The sequence below is a fragment of the Tasmannia lanceolata genome, unplaced genomic scaffold (genome assembly GCF_043159265.1).
Source record: "Tasmannia lanceolata isolate RefF3 unplaced genomic scaffold, GAP_Taslan_0.1 ptg000037l, whole genome shotgun sequence".
Lineage (NCBI taxonomy): Eukaryota > Viridiplantae > Streptophyta > Magnoliopsida > Canellales > Winteraceae > Tasmannia > Tasmannia lanceolata.
This window is the reverse complement of record NW_027518714.1, coordinates 47,057,142-47,070,455: the sequence shown is the minus strand read 5'-3', so window position 1 is coordinate 47,070,455 and position 13,314 is coordinate 47,057,142. Positions and strand designations below refer to the sequence as shown.

Here is a 13,314-nt window from a genome sequence, read left to right as displayed (position 1 = left end):
TCATGCATGATTAGGTAGACGTTCACGAGGGGATATTTGTTCCCATTTGACATGATTTTTACCCAAACTTCTTTGGAGTTAATGAAAATGGCATAAGAGACCAAGTGCTTGCACTCAGACGAATTGGGGGTGCTCTTCAGACCTTCTCCATTCGTAACCAGGCACGAACCCATATATATTTCTGGTTATCCATTGCACAGAGGATTTGATTTTAGGGTTCCATGGCATATCCATGGATGGCGACTCTGAGTTTATTTTAGGTATGTCTCGGTTTCGAGCCTTGGCTCCGAATCAAGACATATCTCTTTCTTTTTATATCCCCACTCGTGCTATGCTATGAGGGTGGCATCCGTTTCGAGAGTTCCTTGGTAGAGCTCTCCATTCACACGTGGATGATCCAGAGGGTGTTAGGGACAAGTTCCCTCACCTTCCTCGGATCGGGGTCCACAGTAAGCGGCAAGTGGATTTGCGAGAGAAGAGTCATGGTAAAAAGAGCAAGTTGGCAGAGGGTCAGGGTCTCAAAGGTAAAGATCCAGCCGTGACTTCGGAGACCTTCCCTGCCGAGGGTTGCGACGGGACCTTTCTGCCGGTGACCCTTTCAGAGGATCAGGCATTCCAACAGGGGCTTTATTTTGATCATAGCTGGAAGGTCAGTACTGCTAATTCCGCTTTCCGTAACCCAAGGGTGGCGGTGGAGATGGCGATGACGAGTGTCTTACCAAAAGACTTGGCAGAGATGGAAAAGTGCTCGCACTATGCCTAGAATCGGGACTTGGTTGCTTTGGCCAAGAAGGTGTGCATTTTTATTTTTAATTCTTTGAGCGTCCTTCAGGAACTGCAAATATTTATCTTTTTTCTCTTTGTGACCGCAGTTATCAGATATTTGTTCCTATTCCTCGCGACACATGGAAAATTACCAATCTCTTTACGCTCACGCATCCAAAGAGGTGAAGAATTATGCGGTTATGCAGGTGGAGAATAGGAGAGTGTTCGAGGAGTCCATGGCGGATGCGAAGAAACTTTATACAGATGCCCAGGCCGACCTTCAGAGGGTTAAGGATCAACTTAACCAGGAGAAGGAGATCCGTGCTAACCTCGAGAAGGAGTGGAATGAGGTTGCGCAACGAGAAGGAGAGATTCGGTCTATGGCAATTGCGGAGTTTCGCCAGTCCTAAGAGTACCAGACGGATATGGCCCTTCATGTCTTGGAATTTGAAGCAAAGGGGTTTGTTGATTATTGGAACCAGGTTAAGGCCATTGACTCCGAATTTCCTATCGAAAGGCTGGAGGGACCACCAGGGACCGAACTTTCTGAGGGAGAGGATTCTGAGGCGACTGAAGCGAATGTGGCAGATCCTGTGGTTGTATCTCCTGGAGTGGAATCCTCCGTTCCGCCTGCAGAAGGAAACTCGGAGAAGGATGTTTAAGGGTCGAGATCCAGTGATTTTCTTTTTGCTTGTTTCATGAACTTGTTCTGTAAAAACTTAGGGTGACGTAATTGGGACGGAAGGGTTTGTCCTTCGAGGCAATCCTTTTTTTAGGGTGATGTAATTGGGACGTTTTTACCTCTTACTGGCGATGGTAAGTTCTCTACCGATTCTCATAGGATATTGGTTTACTTTTTTGAAGCAGATAGACTCTCTACCGAGCCTCTTGGGGCATCGGTTAATGTGTCATATCTTTTAAGTAGATAGACTCTCTACCGAGCCTCTTGGGTCATCAATTTATGGGTTATATCTTTTAAGTAGATAGACTCTCTACCGAGCCTCTTGGGGCATCGGTTTATGGGTCATATCTTTTAAGTAGATAGACTCTCCACCGAGGCTCTTGGGTCATTGGTTTATGGGTCATATCTTTTAAGTAGATAGACTCTCTACCGAGCCTCTTGGGGCATCGGTTTATGGGTCATATCTTTTAAGTAGATAGACTCTCTACCGAGCCTCTTGGGTCATCAGTTTATGGGTCATATCTTTTAAGTAGATAGACTCTCTACCGAGGCTCTTGGGGCGTCGGTTTACGAGTCATATCTTTTTGAATTTCGACCTTAGTTTGTAGCCTGTTTGTCTTGGAGATTTATTATTGTTGAGGAGTAATTGCTCTACGAATGGAGAATTGAAAAGGAGATTTCATTATTTGGAGGAGAAAATTACAGGTCTGCAATATCACAAAGACAAAAACGAACACATAGATTTATTGAAAACACATAAAATGAAAAAGAACTGCCTTCTTGCCTATTGGTAGAATTTCTTCAAGTTCGATATATGCCAAGTGCGGGGAATAGGGTCGCCTTCCAGACTCTCCAACTGATATGACCCTGGTTGGAGTATGCGGGAGACAAGGTGGGGCCCTTCCCAAGTAGGAGCCAACTTTCCCGAGTTGCGAGGGTCGGAGACTTCGGCTCGTCGTAGAACCAAGTCTCCTGTTTTCACTGCCCTCTCCTTTATTTTGGAGTTGTATCGGGCGACCCTTTGTTGATACGCGGCCATCCGAATTCAGGCTTTTTCTCGAGTTTCTTCTACAAGGTCGAGACTACTTCTCAGGTGTTGGGGTTCGCCTGTTCGTTGTATGTTTCAAGCCATGGGGAGTGGGCACCAATCTCGACCGGTATAACAGCATCTACTCCGAAGGCGAGGCTAAATGGTGATTCTCCTGTTGTAGTCCTGGGGGTGGTTCTATATGCCCATAGGAGATTTGGTAATTCTTTTGCCCATAAGCCCCGGGCGTTCTCTACGCTCTTCTTTAATCCTTGCAAGAGTGTCCGGTTGGTTACTTCAACCTGTCCGTTAGCTTGTGGATGGCCGACCGATGTAAATCGTTGTTCGATGCCGAGTTTCCCACAAAGTCCTTGACTGCCTGCTTGGAAACTGGGTTCCACTGTCGGTTACGAGGACCTGCAGAATTCCGAACCTACAAATAATATCATGGTAGAAGAAGTTTTCCATTTCTTTGGAAGTGATCTTTTTCATCGCTTTGGCCTCGACCCATTTGGTGAAATAGTCGATAGCAACATACATCATTTGGTGCCCCTTGGTCGAGTTCGGAAAAGGTCCGAGTAAGTCCATTCCCCACATGGTGAACGGGAAAGGATTGGAGATGGGTTTGTAGGGAACCGCAGGGAGATGGGTCACCGTAGCGAACTTCTGGCACTACTCGCATTTTCTGACAAAATTCGATGCGTCCTGCTGCAGAATCAGCCAGAAGAAACCTCGGCGGAGTATCTTGTGAGCTAACACCTTTCCGCCCGAATGATCACCACAGATTCCTTCGTGGACCTCTCTCATGGCAAGTTCCGCAGCCGAGGGTTGGAGACATTTCAATAGTGGCCATGAGAAGGATCGCTTGTATAACGCTTGTCTGTCGAAGATGTAATGGGAGGCTTTGGCAATCAAGCGTCGGGCCTCTTTCTCTTCAGAGGGTAGAGTGACGTCTCTTAAGTAGTGCACTATCGGGTCCATCCAACTAGGCTCTTCTCCGATTTGTATGATTTTCTTTCCTTCGACACTGGGTTCGGAGAGAATCTCGGTGAAGACATTTCCTGATTTAACTATGCCAGATGATGCCATTTTGGAGAGTGCATTGGCACAGGAATTCATGGTTTGGGGGATCTGCAGTAGTTGGAATTCTTCGAAGGCGGAGATCTCCTTATGCACCTTTTCTAGGTACTTGATCATTCGCTCTTCTTTAGCTTCACTAAAACCGTTGACTTGGCTCACGGTCAGTTGTGAGTCACTATGTGCTCTGACTCGGTTGGCACGTAACTCGGCCGCAAGTGCTATTCCAACGATTAAGGCTTCATACTTCGCTTCATTGTACGAGGCTTTGAAATCCATCTTCAGGGCGTATTCTGTGAGGAAGTTGTAAAGTCCTGACAAAACCAATCCAGCGCCACTGCCCCCAGCGGTGGCAGAGTCGTCAACGTATAACATCCACAGAGGATTCTGGTCCGGTGAACCAGGAGTCGGCTCCTCGGCGAAGTATCTTGTTTTTCCAGTTCGTCCATCGGTACCCTGCGTTCAGCAATAAGTCTACGAGTACTTGTGATTTGATCGCGGGCCGTGGCTTTATTTGAATGTCAAATTCCCCCAACTCGACTGCCCAATTAATTAGTCGGCCCGAGGTGTCGGGCTTCTGCAATATCTTTCGAAGAGGTTGGTCGGTGAGGACTGTAATGGGATGAGCTTGAAAATACGGACAAAGCTTTCTTACAAATATGACGACGGCAAAGGCAAATTTCTCAACCTCTTGATACCGCGCTTCGGCATCATGGAGTACTCTACTAACATAATAAATGGGTTGCTCTGCTCTCCCCTCCTGCCGAACGATAACGGAGCTGACCGAGCTGGATCCAACAGCCAGGTACAGGTATAAATCTTCCCCCGGTACCGGCTTTGAGAGTAATGGAGGCGTTTGGAGATATGCCTTTAGTTGGTCGAAGGCGGCCTGACATTCCTCTGTCCACTGAAAATCTTTCACGCCTCGGAGGGTTTTGAAGAATGGCAGGCATCTTTCGGCGGATTTAGACATAAACTTGCAGAGGGCCGCGATTCTGCCTGTGAGCCTCTGCACATCCCTGACTTCCTTTGGTGCTGTCATTTCTAGTAGCGCTTTTATCTTCTCGGGATTAGCCTCAATTCCTCGCTGGCTGACCATGAAGCCTAGGAATTTTCCGGAGGTAACCCCAAAGGTGCACTTGACGGGGTTGAACTTCATTCGGTTTCGACGGAGTACGGCAAAGGCCTCTTCAAGGTCGGCAATGTGGTTTTGCGCTTCGAGGCTTTTGACGAGCATATCGTCAACATACACTTCCATGTTCCTTCCGATTTGCTTGGCAAAAATCTTATTGACCAATCGTTGGTACGTGGCACCAGCGTTCTTGGGGCCAAATGGCATGTCCTCATAACAAAACAATCCTTGGTTGATGATGAAGGAGGTTTTCAGAATATCAGGTTCGTACATCTGTATCTGGTTGTAGCCAGAAAAGGCATCCATGAAGCTCAGCATTTCATGTCCGGCGGTAGCGTTGATGAGATGGTCGATCCTTGGTAACGGGCAACAGTCCTTGGGGCAAGCTTTGTTAAGATGGGTAAAATCTATACAAATCCGCCATTTTTCGTTAGAATTTTTGACCATCACCACATTGGCGAGCCACTCTGGGTAATGAATTTCCCTTATGAACTTGGCCTCAAGAAGCTTATCCACTTCTTCTTTGATGTGCTTTTGTCTTTCGGCGGTGGAATTACGTTTCTTTTGTTTGACAGGCTTGTAACTCGGGTCCATGTTTAGTTTGTGGACTGCTACGTCAGAGGGAATTCCCTGCATGTCTGACGCGGACCAGGCGAAGATATCCGAATTAGTTTTTAAGAAATTGATAAGTTCGATTTTAAACTTACCTGTCAAGAGAGAACCTATCTGGATGGTTTGTTCATCGGATCATGGGAACAAAGGAATCTTTGTAAGTTCCTCGACCGGTTCTCCCCGCTTTACTTCAACTCGAGGGTCGGGACCACCGATCGAGAAGGTTTCTTTGGCTGCCTTCTTCTTTTTTAGCAGGGCGGCGTAACATTTGCGAGCTTTCTCCTGATCACCGACACATTCTCCTACGCCGATCTTTGTGGGGAATTTTATTTTCAGGTGGGCAGTAGAAACCACTGCCCCCAGCTCGTTCAGTGCTGGCCGTCCGATGATACCATTATAGGAAGAAGGGACGTGGACTATCACGAAGGTTTGCATAATGGTTCGCTGAGCAGGGTAACTTCCAAATTTGACAGGGAGTTTGATTTTTCCCCGCACTTTGACCTCTGCTCCGGAGAATCCAAAGATAGACCAATCCACCGGTTCCAGTCTATCTTTATGGGTATGCATCTCAGTGAAAGCATCCTGGTGGAGAACGTTGACGGAGCTTCCAGTATCTACGAGAATTCGACTTACATTGAAATTGACGATAGCGAGTCGAATGACTATAGCGTCGTCATGCTGTCGAACTATCTTTCCATTGTCTTTCTCAGTAAAAGTGATAGGCATGTTGTTGTTCGAGTCTGATTTTGACTTTTTCGAGGGGGTCTCCATAGAATTGATTTGTCCAGCATATCTGGTGCATCCTTCCACGGTCGGTCCACCGGAAGCGGGACCACCATAAATGGTATCGATATTCGCAGTGATCCTGGGTGCTTCTTCTTGATCCGAAGTTCTTTGTCTGCTACCTTTCAGTTGGAGGCCGGGCGAACATCGATGTTCATCTGGTCGGTGTACTTCGGATCTGGGTCCCTGCTGGCTCCTTGGAGGGTTTTAGAGGTAACGATCGATCCGACCAAGTCCCGTAAGTCTTCCAATTTCATTCTTAAGATGATAACAGTTGTCGGTGGTGTGCCCATGATCTTGGTGAAAGTGACAATATTTATTAGATTTTTTTCCTTTCCTGCATTTCGCATTCTTTCGGGCCAATGTATGGGTTCCTTATTACGAATTTCGTACAGGATATTTGACATGGTGGTGTTCAACGGAGTAAAGTTGACCCTTTCAGGATGGGGATTAGGGGCGCGATGACTTTGGCGGTCGTTGTATCACCCTTGTTTATGATTCGGTCCCGATCTGAAATAGTCTTTCCGCTTCTCACTCCTCGGGTACTTTCCAGCTCTTTCTCCATGGCAAAAGATTCCTCATTATTGTGTACCGATTTGCGGTGGCCATGAGTTCTTGGAGGTCTTGAGGGGGGTTCATGTTCAGGGCTACTTTCATATCCCTATCTCGAATGGCATGGCGAAACGCGGCCGGACCATATCGAAGTTTGGTTCGTTGATCTGGTGAAGTTCTGCGCGGAACTGACCAATGAACTTCCTGAGTGTCTTGTCCCTCCCCTGTCTCAAAGTCAGAAGAGTGTCTGCCGGTTTCTTTCGGGGCCGACTGTTAACGAAATAGGCGACAAATTCCTTCCCTAATTCATGAAAGGACTCAATGGAGTTAGACCTCAGTCGGCTGTAGCAGTTACTGGCATCTTTCTTTAGGTAGGCAGAGGATGCCTTGCACATTGTGGCGTCAGAAGCGTTCCTGATCACCATCGCACGGTGGTATGCTCGAAGGAACTCAAGAGGGTCGAATGATCCGTCATAGAGGTCCAATCGAGGCATGTCTGAATTCATAGCAACGATAGCATTGATGATTCCTCGGATGAACTGAGAAGCGATCTTGCTATCCCATTCTGCTAGGAGGTCCGGGTCACAAGGTGCCTGCATTTGCTGTTGGAGTTCTCTTATCTGACGTTGGAGATCAGCCATGATAGTGGGGTTTTGTTCTGCTTGGTCGTTTCTCGTCGGGCTCTCTCTATGTGGAGGTATCTGATCATCAATTTGATGAGCCAAATTTGTAGGCTCCGCCATTGGGTCATTGCGTCTTTGACGGCGATTATCACGACGATAGTCAGATGGCGAGCTGGTGATTGATGCAGATCGTTGTTGGTGCTGGAGGGGTTTTTGATTCTGAGGATTTTGTCTTTCTGAGGATTCATGCTCCTCTGAAATTTCGGCGGGTGAGATTCTCTCGGTCAGTGGGTTCACAAGAGGGGGTGGTGCCACCGGTTGAGGAGGGATTCTCTGAAGTATTTGTTGGAGGGCGGCCAACGTCTCCGAGTTGTTGTGTGAACTAGTTGAAGGTGGTCATAGTAACTGGGGAGTTGCAGGTGACAACCATTTCTCCTGTCTCCTCCGGCTGTTCCTGGTTTCGTTGACTGGCTTGGCTTCTTGTAACCATTCCACCGTTAGGTTGGGAGGTAGCTTTCGACCTTCGCATAGACAGGTCCCACGGATGGTGCCAATTTGATGACGCCCAAAATCTGACTGCACGAACTAGCATGGCAGAACCTGGAATCCTGCGCTCACAGAAAAAGCGTCTGTGAACCCAGAGTTGTGGTTCCGGGCGGCCATTTCGACACTCAAGTCAGAAATAGGCAATCACAGACAATGGACGATGAATGGGGGAGGGCCAAGCCAAGTTACCAGACCAAAGAGGGAAAAGGTGAAGGAGAAGGAGAATTGACTGAATGCCCTTGCTTGAGTTTGTAGACCCCTTTTTATAGGGGAAGAGATCCACAATCTTGGAGATATTAATTAGGCCTTGAATTTATCCTACGTGGAGCGTGATGGATGGAGAATAAGATCGTGGAGATATGATTTCCGACGATTCTGGGCAGAGATTTTGGACGGTGGTCTAGGCGGGATGTTTCGAATTTGAATATTGCGCCTTAGGTGCAACGGTAGTCCGGATTGGTCGCACAATGGCGAGATTCCCGCGATTGTGTTTGACTTCTTCTGAGGTTCGTTACCATATGAAGGTGTAGTCTTATGGGCGTGATTCGTTAATGAGTATTGTTTGTGGAGGTTGACATGATCTAGTCGATCGGTGAAGGATTGGTTTGAGGGTCGGTACCGTGTATACCAATTTTACCCCTAACATGATCCACCTAACGACACCTCCATGCCAAGTTGTAAACTGACTTGGCATTACATCGACTCATTTCCCATTAACACACGTGCACATGCATGTGCTAATAATCGGTTGGGGCCCTAACCATCGGTTGCCAATATCTGAAACGAACAGCGCCCAAGAAAATAGGGCCTTAGTTTAGGCTTAGCACCTCTGGCATCTGGTATATTTTTTGTTTTTCTTATGATACAAACACTGAATCATTTTCACAAGTTAGGCTCGATTTGCCATTGAGTCGAGTCACCTCAGCCGAGTTTCCTGTTAACTTGTTATTTTGTTATGTTTTAATACTACATTAACGATGACTCATAAGAGTCAAGTCAGCATTTAAACATGTTAGGCCCAAAATTGGTAACAGATACGGCAGTGACAAAAGAGCTGATCTGGGTGGTCCAAGTTGACTTAAAAATGTCATGCACAGTAGCGCACAAGGTCAAAAGACCAACCGGGAGTCTTTGCTCCGGACGGGCCCTTCGACACTCAAGTCAGTATGAGCAGAAGAGTAAAGCCAGAGCTTGGAGTTATAGCTTAAGAATTTTTCTCTCCCCCTACCTTAGCATGAGTGAAGGCTATTTATGGTGAGAGCTCTGGGGTGGTTGGATTACCTACCCCTAGACAGGTGTCGGCCCATGTGTGGGCTTGTTTTTACCTGCTCTTGGCAGATTACTAGGTTGCCCTTAGGGCTGTGTCAACTCCTTGGTGGGCCCTTAGGGGGCCAAGTGTCGACAACTGGTTGGATGTGGCTTTCCATACCCCATCATTTGCCCCCCGGTTCTCCAAGTCATTGTAGTGACTTGGGGAAGCATGAGAGGTTGCGTTCCTGAGCGGTTGAGTGAGCCGAGGTTCGGGATGAGGTGCGTTGGCCAGCTTGTAGCAAAATGAGGGTGTCTACACACTATTTATTAGTGATTTAGTTGTAAGCATAAAAAAGGATGCATATAAGAGTTGTTTTGTTGTAAGTACCTGTTTAGAAGATCAAACCAGTGATAAGTATCTTTTTTGTTTCATGTGGTGTTCAGGTTGAAAACAGATCACATGAAAGTGGGAAAATTAGCATAAGTTACATCTATAGTTTAAGATTACGTCAAGATATAAACACAAGGTAACTTCTATTTACAAAGCTGTAGTTAAAATATACATAGGGTTAAAAACTAGATGTATGTAGTTAATTTACATGTAATATTAACATATTTTATAAACAAAAAGCGTAGTCATCTGATTCTCAAGTCAAAAGTGATGAGAAAGCTATGTGACTTCTTCCAAACTAAGCTCAACCAAGAAAGTTATGTAACTTCTTCCAAACTGAGGTCATCTGATTTGAAATCTTGGTCCTGGACAAAAAAAACAAAGGTGGTTTTTTGATAAATGTTGGGAATTGATATAGGTATTAAAAAATAGGAGAAGAAAATGGGCAATCTCAAGTACCGTGCATAGTGGATCCTTTTCTTTTTGTAACCCGGGAATACTTTTCTTGCCTTTTCCTTCCGGATAGGTTAGAACTTCACCTAAAACAATGTAACTTTTAATTATGTGAATGTTGTCATATGTGATATCAAAGTCTACATGTGCCCTTTGCAAATGTAGTCATCCTGTTCCCACTTCATCCTTGCACGAGCCTCCGCCAAAGTTTCATTTTCATTTGCTGCCGGCTTTAGAGTAGTGAGAACCCGGACCACTTTGAGTGATGTCAAAATGAAGTGCAACTTCTTCTGCCAGCGCTTGAAATTTCCTTTGTCGAAACGTTCGAGTTTGACAAAGTCTTAGGTCATTTGACGAACCGAATAAAGTGACATTGAAACAACAGTAGACGACTCTTGTCTTAAGATTGTTGAAAAAATTGAGGGTACTGTTGTTGATAGAAAACAGAAACTTGTTGCTTCAAGGCGTGAAATCACTTTCCTTAAGACAAGATTCGCCCCCACTAGTAGTGTGCAAAGGGGATCCGCGAATTGCCTCCAAGATACAATGAAGCCTAGTAGGGAAGCCCTACTAATGTTTGATGACGCGTAGCACTAGCGGAATCAAAACCCGAAATGCCCTTCCGAAATTTCAAGCCTTAGAGAAATTTCTAGATAATGTTTCTGCAGAAAAACAGTATCTAGAACAGTAAACAAAAGAAAAACAGTATGTAGAAATACTTGGGGATTTTGTAGGAGTGTAGAAGAGAGTGTAAAGTCTGTCAGAATTTCCAATTCGTTTTTTCTTTTTGAAATGACCGAATTCTGCACATTTTGTAGACCACCTAGTGTCTTTTCAGTGTGAAAAACACCTCTACAGGGCACCTTTCCAGAATGTTTGAAATCTGACCGTTAGATTGCACCCATTAATATTGAACGGTCTTGATCGATCCTAGATGTGACTGTTGGTTTGAGTAAAACCTCTCTCCAACCCAGTCATCGTTAGATCAACCATCTATGGTGTGGATCGCACCCCCTTGGCACTTTACCGTTGGGGGAAGGGACACAACCCATTTGATCACACCCTTTGACCGTTGGAGTTATGGGCCCGTTGGGCCAACCATTAGGCCCGAACCGAAGCCCAACCCAACCGGTCGGCTTGATGGGCCTACGAACCATTTGACCCACCCATCCAACCGGTCCACCTTCATCTTGATCCAACGGTGCAGATCAAATCTGGAAATATTAAAGTGCAAAGTGGAAGGATAAAAGATTAAATAACACGAACACTAAGAGCCTAAGCTTTTGAGGTAATTGGTTGTTTCACAGTTTTTTTAACTGATCATCCTTTTATGATCTTACAGTCTGCAGTGGGGAAATTAGATACCCAAAAAATTGTAGATAACTACTATTTGAACTTGCTGAATTGGAGTAGTAGCAATATCTTAACAATGGCCCTTGGAAATACAGTGTACTTGTGGGATGCTTCAGATGGGTCTAATTGGAGCTCGTGTCCCTAAACAAACTTGATTTTCATAGTAAAATGAATTTTACGACAATGTTTTATTTCATAACTCGAATAAACATAAATAAAATACAAAATAATTATCAATATAAATCCCGAAATTTTCATATATGGTCTCAACAATTGAATTGCAATTGAACTTTTCGTCTTGAAGGGCTAATGGGAAATTTTGTATTCAGTAGGTGCATCTAATTTTTCAATTGAGCTTCAATAGGAAGATGCCCCAAACAAATATTCAATAGGTGCATCCACTCAGTCAAGAAAAAATCTCCCTAATTTATTAAATCATTAATTCTGCAATTGTTGAGGCTCTATCAAAAGCTAACACTTTCTGAATTAGCTTGTAGTTCATCCTAGAATTTCCTCGAGATATCCCGAACAAGGTATCATCAGGTCCCTTCATGATAAGTTTCTCCAAGACCATTGAATGTGCGAGCAAATATCTCACTAAACTCATTTCATTTTCTGATCCAGTAAATCCTCTAATATTTATGAATTTGAGATGACATAATACTATAATAGGCAAACGGAAGGTGGCCCTTGTGACTCCCAGTAATACTTTTTTAGAATTTCAGGATCGGCGAAGCTCTGTAAAGACAAAATCCAATCACAACATATAAACTTTAAGTCAATTTAAACAGTAACTTAAGAAAAGTATGTCATTAAGCAAAACCATTGATCAGTGTTATGAAAAATGATACAACTGAAACTAAAAAGAAGCAATTCATGGAGGTACTCAACTTGGCACGCCTTCCAAAACCTATTTTAATGGAAATATACTCCAAATTATGAGGACTTCTAAGCAAGTAGGCAATTCCTGGAATCTCAGATTTGTCTAATCCTGTCTTTATGGTCAAATTCTTAAGATTACAGAGTGGAGTTGGCAGTGGCTCCTCTGTTGTCAGAACCTTTGGACATGAAAATAGGGGAAGAACATTACATACAAAGCATGAATACTACACTACTATCTATAATACAGGATTTTACACAAGGGTAATATTACTAATATTGTAATAAATATAAATGAATAAATATAAATGAATATATATATATATATATATATATATATATATATATATATATATATATATATGACATAGGGTATCCCCACCCTATTTTAAGGCGGGACTAATCCCTATGGATGTGCGCAATCACCTGTTAACCACGTGCATCGGGTTTACTACAAGGGGATTCAACTCTACATCAAGGTAATAATACTTTGCTTCACCTTCACATTTTCAATTTGTTTGCATATAATGTCATATGCAATTTCTTTTGAAGTTAAATAAGTTTTTTAACGGCTTTGAAGTTAAATAAGTTATTTGCAAATAATGGATATTATTATCTTAGAAATGATATAGTTAATGGCTTCCAAAGAGGCCTTAATGTCTCATTTGACTAGGTAAATTCAAATAACTTTTTTTGCTAATGACTAATTTTGGTGGCATCTAAAGAGGGAATTAACGAGTATCTAAGCGAACAGTTGCTCGTTCAATCAACCAAGTAACCAAAAATCATTGGATGACCCAAGGAGGGCGGCTGTGTTAATGTGTTCCCCTATCGTCTATATCTATAGGGTGATGATAAGTTTGCACCCCTGTAGGATAATTCACACCCCTCTAAAGGACAACATATTACCGTGGGCTTGAACAGTTCTGAGGCCCAGCTATGGGATTCCACTGCTAATCGAAAGGTATATGTTTTCTCATTCCCGTCTGCTATTTCCCTTAGTATTTCTGCCACTAGTAAATGTTATCTTCTTAGCAGTGGTTTTTTGTTAACAAATTTCTAAAAGACACCCTCTTTTAGGGATATGTTGATGATGATCTGACTGTTATTGTTAATTCTCATTTGCCTGTGTTTCTGCAACAGAGAACTATGCAAAGCAGGCCCGATCATGTGTCGGTTCTCTTTGTT

At 44.1% G+C, this 13,314-nt stretch overlaps 1 protein-coding gene across 1 annotated transcript; it reads right to left on the bottom strand.

Moving 5' to 3' along the window:
• Positions 1–5,430: 5,430 nt before the first annotated feature.
• On the bottom strand, positions 5,431–6,066 carry LOC143861497 (uncharacterized). Its single transcript, XM_077372417.1, has one exon. The coding sequence runs from the start codon at positions 6,064–6,066 to the stop codon at positions 5,431–5,433; it is 636 nt and encodes a 211-aa protein (XP_077228532.1).
• Between the last annotated feature and the right edge of the window lie 7,248 nt (positions 6,067–13,314).

What these genes read in the sequence shown, in the direction of transcription:
- LOC143861497 (XM_077372417.1), bottom strand. Translation starts at nt 6,066, where the DNA reads ATGGAGACCCCCTCGAAAAAGTCAAAATCAGACTCGAACAACAACATG.